The sequence below is a fragment of the Diadema antillarum genome, unplaced genomic scaffold, assembly GCF_040938485.1.
Source record: "Diadema antillarum isolate AM-2024a unplaced genomic scaffold, OU_Dant_1.0 seq00000205_RagTag, whole genome shotgun sequence".
Taxonomy (NCBI): domain Eukaryota; kingdom Metazoa; phylum Echinodermata; class Echinoidea; order Diadematoida; family Diadematidae; genus Diadema; species Diadema antillarum.
In genome coordinates, this window is record NW_027271264.1 from 587,855 (window position 1) to 600,885 (window position 13,031).

The 13,031-nt window shown below is 38.9% G+C and overlaps 1 protein-coding gene across 1 annotated transcript; it reads right to left on the bottom strand.

Annotated features, from left to right (window-relative positions):
• Nucleotides 1-12: 12 nt before the first annotated feature.
• Nucleotides 13-9,721, bottom strand: LOC139728932 (uncharacterized; the record flags this gene model as incomplete). The annotated part of the gene is made up of 2 exons (XM_071639861.1): nt 8,029-9,721; nt 13-201 (listed from the first exon to the last, which is right to left on the bottom strand). Coding segments are annotated over exons 1-2 (459 nt in total), but the record flags the coding sequence as incomplete, so codon positions are not given.
• Nucleotides 9,722-13,031: the final 3,310 nt, after the last annotated feature.

Here is a 13,031-nt window from a genome sequence, read left to right on the forward strand (position 1 = left end):
CACCCCGTCGGTGGCAGAGCGGACCCAGGTCAGTGCCTGGACGGTGTAGGTGGACGAGAGGAGGATGAGCCAGATGACCAGGGAGAGGTGGCACGAGAAGCGGGGGACGATGAAGTCAAGGCAGGAGAGGGCTAGGAGACAGGTCAGCAAGAAGGCCGCGCCGATCAGCGTGGCCGCTTGGGGCAGGACCTGGTCAAACGTCTGCATTTAAACGTAGGAAAGAGAAGGAAACCATTTTCATTGCAACAGTCATCTTCTTAATGCAACAAGAAAAAAATCACACAGACTGGTTTTTATACCTTTACTATTTCCTCTAGTCTAGTTTGGGTTAGTATGGTTTCACCTCAGTAAGCATGTACACACTATACAATATCATGCTCTCATGTCCTTAAATAGGCAAACATGTACGGAAAAATGCACTGTAAAACGAGGAGTGTTCGTGTGCATTTTAATTTCACGAATTTCACGAGAGCCAAGATACGCACGCAAAAGTTCTTGTCTGCACTATATGCATTGAATGTTAGAGGCAACTCACGAAAATTTCATGCCGCGATAACAGCTGTCGGCTCCAATTCGCGAAAATATTGTTTTACAGTATATATACACACACACACATATATCCACACATACAAATGTACAAACATACAGGATTACTATCCCGAGGACACTTACAAAATTGTATCATTGTTTGTAACATATCTCATCGACCAGTGTCTGAAGATATATTGCACTAGGATGCAGACCAATTATTGGTCTCAAGGAAATATTGTTATGCTTTCTGGAGACAATCCTGCTCTACAGATATCTTTTGCCTCTGGTGACTAATTTCCTGGATATAAATTCTGATACCCTCCAAAGATAGCTAAAAGCATATGTCAAGGGAGCATTAACTCATCAATTTTATGATCTCTGTTTCATAAGAATGCCATATGCAGTATACATGTACATATCCAATTGTCATAAAACACATTCAGATGCACAAGGACTTTAATTAAGTAAAGTTTTAAAAGAAATTTTATCATCACATGAAAATAGGGAGATTAAATTGTACACAAATTAGCGAGATACAAAGCTTGAGATTTGCATCGCGATCGCAAGCTTGTTTTTTTCCTTCACGTGTGGACACAGAGAACCCACAAAGCAGCGCGATCAGCAGCAAGATGCTAGACCCAAGACATTTTGCTCTTATATCTGACTTAGAGTGCTAATTTGGCCCGCGGTAATGGTGTGAACGCTTGAGCAAATAAGCTTGAGATGTTATATCCCATCATTCAAAGCACACATCAGAACAGTGTGCGCATCACACCACTGTGAAGTGCAAAAACAATAGATTTATCAATTTATCAATCAGCAACTAGCTGGCTATCATGAATGCTTACAAAACATCTCAAGATTTGGAGCGCAATCGCTATCCCGCTATTTCTGAGCATGTGAACACTTGCAAATAATCTCAAGATATGGAGCGCGATCGTCATCCAGCTATTTTGTACGTGCGAATGCGGCTATTGTGACATCAATGAGAAGTGTTGTTTTTTAAACATACAAAAACAACTTTACACTAACAAGATAATTTTAGCTGCACTGAGATTAAATGTGTGCAAAAAACAACAACCACATGAATGTTTCCAAAACAACAAATTAGGTGCCTTAATACAACTGTAGCTATCACATATGACATCAGTGTGCACGTGCAGCTCTAGCAGACAAAACATGTCCAAAGTCCTTTTTTCTATCTCTCCCTCTCTCCCCTCTCTCTCTCTTTCACTCTCTCACCTTAAACAAAATCAAAGTGGTAATATAAATGAATCAATTTTTTACTCTTATCACAATTTGAATACTATATCACCTTTTAATTTCTACATAGACTGATTCCTACAGATTCATTTGTCATGCCTTACCAAAAAACAAAAACAAAAACAAAATGTCTCATTACAACAACAACAAATTACTTCTAAATTAATAGTATCAATAATGATAATATTCATCCTCATGGAAACAAAAGCATTCCATTTAAATCAGGATACCTCACTGTGTGGGAGAAACTGCCTTGAAGGAAAAAGAAAAGTAGAACTATCACTCCAGAAGGTGTTACTGATAATGGAAAGTACCACCTTGCGAACAGGCAGAAGGGTTTTCCCTCCACTTAAACTGCCAATCTCATTACAATAGCGGGAGACAAGAGAGCACCTTCTCACAAATGTCAGAGTTTATATCCAGGGTGAACTCTCTACGAGTCCCTCTAGTCTTGCACGATGCAAAAATCTGCGGAGTGCATTGTTCTCACCCTGCCATTCTTCTCACCTCTTTTTTTGCATTGAGAATCTATCGACGGCAGAAAGACATTGTGAGCATCTGCTCTGCAAGTTCCATTTTAGTCTCAAATTGCTTTGTGCTCCCACTTATTGTCCCCCCCCCCCTTTTTTTTTTCTTTTCTTTTTTGGCTGATATCTACAATTGTGAATGTTTTGTGTTGTCAGACTGACAGCACAGATAATCACTGTACATTGACCCTTTGAGGACGAGCTTATTTTGCTATGACACATCTTTCTCATAGACACCTACCTGAGTAGTACTCCAAATTTTTCTTCAACGGGTTAAGATTATCAAATTCTGAGGGAACTTTGCTGCAGAAATCATTACTTATTTCATCACTAAATTGGCAACTCTGAATTCCATTGCATATTTCATATTTGAGAAAGATTAACTGAAACTGATAAAGCTTATCAAATCTGCACAAAATCACAAAGAAATTGTTTATAAGAATGGTTAATTACACAACAATTAGGAGCTCCAAATTTCAAATACATGTCGCCAATTCCAGATTCATACATTGACAAAGGAGAGAGTTTTTAAAATATCTGCAACTGAAATAAGTGATTACAAAGGGCAAAGGGTTGATATGAAAGAAAATATTTTACTCTATCTAACGAAATACTAACAATGAGAAATCAAGCTTACGTGTATATCATACAGCACCACACCAGATGCTTTCTAGGACTTGATGACTTAATCTTGGCCCCTTGTAAGTTTCATGTAAACTTTTGCATACCATACATTTATTTCATCAGTATTAAAGGGACTGTATAGTACTGGTTGAGGTGGGGATTCATGTTTTGAACATTCCTAAGTAAGATAATGAGAAACCTCTTCTGAAATATGAAAGAGCATGTAATTTTAAGAAGGACTCAACGTTTATTTGATGAAAATTGGTTTTCAAATGGCTGAGATATTCAAAAAGTGATAATAATAAAAGGCGACGGGCCACGCCTTTTATTAGGATCTCTTTGTTTCACCTTGTTTATGGATATCTCAGCCATTTCAAAACCGATTTTCATCAAATAAACTTTTGATACTCCTTAGAGTTGCATGCTCTTTGGTTTCTGAATATCTCGCAAAACGTTAAAAGCTAAATCTTCACCTCGACCAGAACTATACACACCTTTTAAGACAAAAGAGCAATACTGGTTGTTCATAAGCTCCTTGGCATATCATGTCCTAGCTGACTCGCTCGCATAGATGTACTATGATGCATCCTAAATGCACCAAACCTACATGTACACATACAATTTTGCTATGTCTAAAGTAGGTCTCTTTTTGGATGATAATAACCACTTATTGCAGGCAGTGTATTTGACGAGTCATGAAGCAGTCTGCAAACATTTTGTGAGCGAGCGATCGACCATGAAAGATTGACAAGGCCACAGACATTAAAGATAAGAAAACTGCAATATGAGGAGATTTGACTGAAAAATAAGACATTTCATATCTCTTCAAAAGATCAAGAGCTTGATATCTGAACTACTTCTTGTGCAAATATTAAAGCGTAGAAATGTTTGGAAATTCAAAATTTTATGAAGTTTTATGAAATGTCTTACTCTGGCATTTTGAATTGATCTATTGCATATATGAATGTCTAACCTCCTTCATCCTTGACTTTATATGGATGTCAAAGCCAATTTTTACTGAAATTCTGTTTTCATCTTCTGGATGACATTTGTAATATTTCTGTAGGAGGTATATAGAAATGGCAGGAGAAGTTAAAAGTAAGTTTGGAGTCTACAAAATGTTCAGCGATTCATCAGACATTTGTGACGGCAAGTCACATTTGTAACTGGCTACATCTTGCTCTTTCTGAGGTCATCACGAAATATATAAAGATAAAAACCATCACAAGAGCATATTACCATGGTTTATTGCTCTTCTGCCAGTATGAAAAAATGTATACCAAATATCTATTGCATTATTTTCTCTTTGCAAGAGTTAATACTTATTTCATTTGCTACCTCCTAGTAGCCAGGTTGGAAGATGAATACAACCAGTTGCCACAAACAAACAAACCCCCCCCCCAAAAAAAAAAATGCAACAAAACAGAGAAGAATATATCCCAAGGGATAAGTGTCTCTCTGAGAATTTAATCTGCGATTGCAATCCAAGGATGCGCCGTCAGCAGTCCAGCTTTTAGTGCAGTCCAGCATGAATTGAAGGCAACGAAAATCACTTCTTCCCTGTTGTTGTCGTTGTTGTTTTTGTTGTTGATGATTTTTTTTTCTTTCTCAGCCAGGTGAGAGGGGATAAGGGGGAAAGTATTGCAATGAGGTCCACGAATTGCACACATTCTAAGAGATTCTTGAGTCCACTTGGCACACTCCCCTCCCCTTCCCTGCTCCCCCCCCCCCCCCCCCCCCCCCCCCAATGAGGTAAGTGTTGATGGTATGAAAGTATCAGGATGGACTTTGTGTCAAACATGAAGAGGCGTGGAAGAGTAAGAGTAGAATATAATCTGACATTGTGGTGCACTGCCATCATCATAATGGGGCTGCTCCTTACTGGCAGGCAATGCCAAAGTGCATGAAAAGCACCTCAAAGTGTGCTGGGAGAGACCTACAACTGGCTGGATTTCTAACGTGCAGCTTTACATGTATGCTGTAACAATATGCATTAATTTCACTAAAACTTATCTAAAGGAATGAAGACTTGTATCCCTGGACATAATTTTAGGAAAAGAAATTAATGGTCACATCACTCAGGAAAACTAAACATGTCAAGATCATGTAGCTGTCCCAATTGAAAGAGTCCTGAAATTGAGTCTGCCATACACTATAAGATATTCAATACATATAGGCCTTCACAACACAATAAAACAAGCACACACTTGAATAGCACAAACTTCAATCCTAAGCGTCAAAGTGTGCCAGAACAGTCTACTCTAGAGCGCACCTAGGGTTGGGACAGGTTCTGCTTTGCTCTGGCATGTTTCACTATATTTGGGACTGAATGCACCCACTGTACGTATCTGTATGCACAAATGGATGACCATGTTTTACCCCACTTTTGATTGCAAATTCTGTTTCAGTGAAATTGAAAGCGGTATCTTCAGATTGTTCCTAATAAAGCAGAGCTCCCTTGTATCCAAACCTTGACTAAACAATGGTGACTGTAGGCTTACTTACAAGCAAATTACAATTATGATGCATTATACATGATTTCCTTTAGACATTCTTGGTCTACGATAACATGCTATCTTAGACAAGGAGACAAGGAGTTGACAAATACATGATGCAATAAAGGAAAAACTCTGTCACTGTGCACTAAGCAACACTGTGACTTCTAATGTTATCTGCATATCATTGATATGAGACACTACAAGCTTGCTAACAGTCAAAAACACATTACATCATTTTCCAAAGGTAAGGCTCAATTTTTCTCCCTGTTTTTCTTTTTTCTGGTTAATATCAGTCAGTCATCATCTTTCCTTTCCTCAATCCTCTCTCTCAGAGTATATGCATGTTTTAACCACCCACTTCAAAGATTTGATACGTCCCTACTGATATAACACATGACACATCTGGTTCCCACAAGCAAAGGAATAAATGGCCAAAGGGGAAATACATATAAACACGCATCATACAGGTAGATTGTAATTGATTTCAAGGGAGGAATGGAATTCACAATGCAATTGCAAAAGATCTAAAGGAGATGTAGAAGAACTGACATTATATGGATAGAATGCCCGGTGGGCGTCTTGCCGATTTTCCTCCTGTTTACGATCCAGAGAAAATTTGTCATACCTTCTTCTGTATTTTTTTTTTTCTCTCTCTTTTTTATTTCATTTAATCAGGAAAATATGGTACATTACCTACTCAGACTCTGGGAACAATTTGTCTAAAAGTGTCCCTTAAGGTACAACTTTGTTTAAATAACTAACACATTGGCTCCGGGGTTCGAAGGAGAGTGCTTCCACAAACCAATCTCCCATACTTTACTGTAAAGCCAATATCTCACAACAAACCTAAGAAGAGCAACAACATTACACACAACCAAATGAAAATCTCACAATGTTCATAATTTTGTTATTTTCTTTATTTTATTCAAGTATGGCTGGTAGTGATAGTTAAGCTGTGCCATCCTAATCAGGTCGCAATTAGATAATATTATTTTACACCCCCATCACTTCCCTTCATTACCTTGTCCAAAGAAGGAGGATATGTTTTCATCAGCATTTGTTTGTACCCTTGTTTGTTTGTGTGCAAAATAACTCAAAAAGTTGAAACAGATTTGGATGAAATTTATAGAGAAGGTTGAGAATGACACAAGGAAGAGATTATTAAATTTTGGTAGTGATCCAGGAATTTTTATGGATTTTATCAAGGATTTTCGATATTTTGGCAGGTAGGGTAATTGAACTTAGGAGTTCAAGCTGCGCATTTTTGAGGTTTGCATACACACCCTGAAGTGCATACTCTACACGGGCGAGGTGCCGCGCAGCTGGAAGCTGATGACGTCACAAAAGGTTTCTATATTGGGAAATTGGGTGATTTTCAGCATGCATACATATGAGTGGTAATCAATGATCTCATTTGGAAAACAAGATCAGCGATGGAAATGAGCTGCTTGGCGGAGATCTGCACTCTCAGAGTGCTTCTCTAGTATTGTTCTTTTTTCTTCAGCAAACAAGATGAAAAAATTAGGGAAGGGCAAGTGTTATGACAAATGAGAGTGAGGAATTCTATGACCACACCTTCACAGAAATTGAAGAGCAGGAACCCACCATCTTTGATTACTACCATCAAAATTTCCCACTTTTAAGCAGCCTCATGTCCTGTGTCCTAGAAATTAGATCCCAATGCCCCAAGAAATGCATTCATGACAGGAGTAATAAAGCCTCTCATACTTTTGTTGCATGATTTGGAGTACAGCTGTAGATAGCAGGAAGCACACACACCTTAAGATTTTATTCTGCAGTGAAAGAAATTGCCACTTGTTTCTGTGCCAAATCACTCCTAGGTATTCCTGGGAGAACAGTACCCCATGCATGGTGATGGATGTTACACAAGCAGATGATAAATGGCAACCCTTGAGCGAAGGGATGCTTCAAGAGGTCTTGAAGTTGGAGCAAATGCCGGGAATATCACCAAGGATTAAGATAAGGTGGAAGAAAGACCTAAAATGAGCATAAACAGCACCTGCATTCTGCATTGTGTGTTTGAATGTAAAGTCTGCAGCAAATAGCTGACAGAAATTCAACCCATCAAATCCAAGAATGACATACATGTATCTATGGTTTAATTGGTACAGAATCTTGCCCTTTCTTTTTTGTAAGATTTGTTATTCATCACTGTCAGTGTTTCATAAGGGAAAGTAAATAATGTGCTAACTAACATTTGTACACTTCTGTGGCTCATATATAGTTTGTTTTTTTTTTCTTTTTAGTTGCAGAATCTAAACGAAAAAAATCTTTATTACTAAATCTATACCTGATTCTCAAATTGGCAACACATTTCAGAAGATGAAAGTTCCAGTTTCTTTCTTCAATCTGCAAATGTTTGTGAAGGTATTTTTGATTTTGTGCATGCAGTTTATGACATCAAAAAAAAATCTATGAAATCTTTTTCCAATGAAAGATATAAAGTTAAATTCAGCGGTGCTAATCAAATGACAAGATAATAATTTCAGCACCACAAATCCCCCCCCCCCCCCAGACATGAATGATGGAGTAAGAGAACAAAAAGATGTGACTGCTGGACTTACCTCTGAGTGGAAGAGAGTGAGACCAATCAGAACTCCGACCTGCGCTATGGAAATGAGACACAACATGGAGAGGAGCCACTTCCGCAGCTGGGCGCAGTAGTTGGTGTACAGCACCTCCACCTCCATGGCCAGGAACTTCTCCCGCAGCTGCCGCAGCGACCAGCCGGCGTGGTCGATGGTGTTGCCGCGCTCCCTGAAGAAGTCGTCGAGGGAGCCAAAGCTGATGACGTCTCCGTGGACCTGTCCCATCTGGTAGTACTCCTGCTTCATGGTGGCGCTCTTTCTTTTAATACCGAGATAAGGGGGTTCGTAAATTTCACATCAAGCAGTGGTAGTGTTTTCCAATTACCGCCTTTGTTCACAGTCTCTTACGTCCTCTGGCTTCGAAAATCCTCAATTACCATGAGACACACAACTGTCACACTGACAAATTCTATACAAGTCTAAATCACTTAAATACACAAGACATTCACAGGCTCCGTAAAAGTTTCTCAGAAGCAACAAGGTGCACTGCACTATAATTTCAATCCGAAATAAGATCTCTAGGTAGAATGGCAGCTGTTCTGTCCTCTATAGGCCTATATATATATATAGCAAGGCACACTTCGTTTCTTCCGTTATTTCGCAAAAGCCTCACTGAAACTCTCAAATGCCTTTACACAGAGCTTCATGCAAAAGAGTTTATGGTATTTCCATTCAACAAATGTCACTGGCTGCAATAATCTTAATGCGCTTGACCATTGCTGATTCACAAATTAGCCAGCGATGTTTGACTAACCCGAGGGCAAGAAAACAACCGTAGTTGGGGGCGTCGTCCAAAGTTGGTGATAAAGAACAATCCTTGAAATGTCACTGGGTGATAAAATAAAAATAACTGTGGAATACAGTAGATGTCAATGTGCTTCTCTTTCTTACATTCTCAATGAATTTTTGTTTTATGGCAGATGGCACAAAAATCTATACTAAAATAGATCTTGCATTTCATATACTGCTGTAGCTCAAGTTGTATGAGCACAACCCTGCAGAAACTTCAAACGTCCTTTCGCGACAACCCCTCTGGTTCATCTCGTTTCCTCTGAGCGTGTAATTGCGAGTGTCAGGAATGGATAGATTAACTGCATGAGGCCAACATAGCGGTACACAGCATTAAAGTTTGCTTTTGCATCAGAAGTGTGCACATCTGGTGTGACAGAACACTCTCTTCCTTCCTCTCGCTCACTGCGATTCCTCCTCGAGCATCACGCCACGGCGTGGCGGGAGATAAAAAACGCATCCTGTCCCATCTCGCATGCTCCATTTGCCTCCACCGCGAACCAAATCGATGCACTCACACTCGAAGAGGCAGAACAAATAGACACAATGCCATGTTGTCCTTTCGTCCAGCACGAAGTTATGTCAACACGTTGCAGGCACCTTTACATTTTCCCCTTCATCGTTAGAGACCTCATCTTTGACAGCTTGCTTGAATGCAATAACATCACTAATTCCTTTTTTTTTAAAGAAAGTTGAACTGACTATCCCAATCTTGACAAAAATTCTGATAACCCCGAGTATCACCCACGTACCTGAAACAATAAATTACAGTGAATAAAAAAGGAGGCTTGTATTACCACCACTTGTCTGTGAGTACAATACCTTTCTTGGTAATTTCTTGAGTATTGAGTTATTCTCAATTAAGAAATGCCATATCAGGCACTAGCATGTACAATATGGCACTGACATTACACTGTAAATACAATGACTCCACCACACATTCTCTTGTCTCTCCTTTTCAGCGTGTTCGGGAGCCTTTGCTTGATTTCCTGATGAAAGAATGAATCACCAGTTTCTATCCATGGCTCTCTCTTTCGGCAGTTTTGTGAAAGAAGAAGACGAAACAAACAAAAGCTGATGCAAGGCGTCACCCGTTGACAATACAGACACTGTCAGTTTGCTCTGCGAATCATTTGGTCGTCGGTGTCTTCGGCACTTGCACATTCAGGGTCTGGCATTGACGGCAGTCCGCGGCACTTCTCCTCAATTTCTGCAAGGTAAAGTGAAAGCAGAAGAGATATTTTCAGACTCAGATGTGTGTTATGACAAGGATATATTAAAGGCAATAGGAAATTGAAGCCAGTTACGGTAAATGCCATGCCATATGCCACGTAGACTTTGATAGTTTACCAGAGTACAATCAAATTATTAATGTGGAAAAAGTTTCATGAAAACTGGGTGTGAAACATGAAAGCTATGAAAGTCAAAGTTCCACACACTTTCACAGGACCGTGATGTGGTTGCAACCGCATGCATGCAAATCAGATGGAGCAATGACATCATCAACGCGCTCAACCCTATTTCGTCATGTGCATGATAGATTGTCATTAACACGCTTCTCTGCACATGACAGATTGTTGTTAACGCACCTTACTGCGCATGGTAGAATGTTGTAAACGCACTTCCCTGCGCATGGCAGAATGTTGTTAACCCTATGTGCACTCCCAAACCCTAAAGACAATTTGCCATGCACAGGGAAGCACTGTAACGACATCTGCCATGCACATGACGATTTGCTTTGTACAAACTAGCTTTAGAAATGTTATGCTTGTGGTCTATGGTTTAGCAACGAACAGTTCCTTATCCTTTAATAAAATCATCACAGCTATGTAAATTTGATTAGATTTGATTCAATTTTTCATACATGTTCGCTACTGCCAAGCGAGCAGTGAATGCTTATAAGCAAACAACCATAGCACCAATGGCTGCGAAGGACCACACGCAATGAAGGTAAGATGCTTTGCCTAAGGGCACAACCACTGCCACCAAAGAACTGGACACAAGAACCAGTTGATAGTCTGTGGTCTTGTACAATGAGCCACAACAGTCATAACACTCTCCATTGAATGATTTAATAGATACATGTTCCACTTCCAAACCAAGATGAAATTTACTAGTGGCTATTTTGCAGGTCAATGGGATATACTTGTGAAAAGATTTCACTACTACCTAATCTTATTTATGATTGTATGTTACTAATATCATTGTCTCATGATAACATGTAAAACTTTGAAATTCTCTGACTTTCTGTCTCTTTGTCTGATTTTAGTGAAACTTTCACTGTTTTTGTCCTTTGATGTAACCCTTTTCGTTAAATTCAATGCAAAACGTGCATTGGAATACCATCGACATAATACACATACCTCCTGGTAGCATAGACTGAAATGTACACTGTACTCTTTGCAGTAAAGCAATAAACAAAACAAAACAAATACCCAAACTAAAAGTGAAATCACATATACAGTGTTTGCACAATCTAACTATTAAAGCTCTTCTCATTCAATTTTACACTTTTCATCAAAATCTGAACATGGAGTAAAAAATCAACAAAATACATACCACCTGGTAGTGCAAATTCAAGCTCATTCTGACAAGCAGGGTATTCAAAATGACACACGATAAAATGACATTACTTAAAAGTTGTCGGCACACACACAGGCAGAATCAGGGTTTGACTGCTGAAGGCAAGCTTGGGTGACTTTAATTACCTTGTGGTCTGATACATACACACATATATGCCACGCAAGGCGCCAGTATACCATCACTTTTTAGCCCTCCACATTGTCCAGATTGTTATCCGGACATTTCTGACCTCTTTTTCCTGTTCGTTCATACCAGTAAGTTGTGAGATTTCATCATCCAACACCAACACTGACCTTTAGCATGAGGAACCATTCCTACATGTACATGACGATTGTATAGGACTTTGTGTATGGCAAATATTGAACAAGGAAGTTTACATGTGAACAAATCACTCTTGCTTGGGGCAAATAAAACAGATAAAAGGAAAAAAAAAACACCTTACATACCTATCTACTGACATAATCCTGCATATGAACATATTTACAGAGTGCGGTACTGTAAAGCAAAATATTTTTGTGGCATGAAATTTTCACAAATATCAGCCAACGGCCTTTTCTTGCAAAATGAAATTTTTGAGAAATTAAAATGCATGCAATTATTCCTGGTTTTACGGTAGGCCAATTTGGTGCCACGGTGTACCAACTAAAAAATTTACTATTTTTTCTTGAATCATCAAGAAAACTGTCTTTATTTCTCGCTTTCTACTTATCTCTCTCTGTTTGTCTCTTTCTCTTTCTCTTTCTCTCCTCTTTTCATTTACACAAACAAACCAATACTCTGCAACACAACTCTATCCAATGCATAATACCATAGTCCTCATTTTACATCAGAATGACAAGTAAATATATATTATTTAACCTCAGAGAGTGTTTGAAACAGATTCAAGAGGGAAAGAAAGTCATTTTGTGCTACGTACTGGACAGAAAGATGACAATTATGGTGATGGTGATGAATACAGTGATGATATACTGTATACCTCATATATTTAGCGAGTCTAAAAATTTTGCAAATCTGGACGACCCGACAATTTCGTAAGCATTAAAGCAATTCGCAATCATGGCATACAGTGATGAAATGTATGCATTCATGTTGGGATCAGAGTAGATGTTCTCCAAAATAGCACTGGATTCACACAATTCACAAAAAATAAAAACCTCAAGAAATATTGAAAGATCTTGAAGTTTTGACACTGCGACAGCAAACTTGATCTCAAAAACTTGCTGTAAAACTTCTCGCAAAACTTCCAACTCAAACTTGAGAAATTTCTCATACTCCCGCCAATCTTCTCGATGTTTGGATATTGTGAATATTTGCAACTGAAACTTCGTAAAGTTTGTCACGTGACCAGTCTACCACATATGACTTGGCAAGCTGTACTGCTGGATACGGCATTGTGTAGCGCCATCTCATGTCCATTATCATGCAGTTGTGCAATGTTGTCATGGCGACTATTTTCTCATCATCAGCACCGGCATAAATTGACGCGGCTATAACGATCCCAGTGCCGATTCTGTTTCCATGTCAACTTGTGTAATCCAATCACAATGATGATATAAATTTCACTGAGTAACTATTCAAGAATCTATTAATATTTATTGTATCTAGAA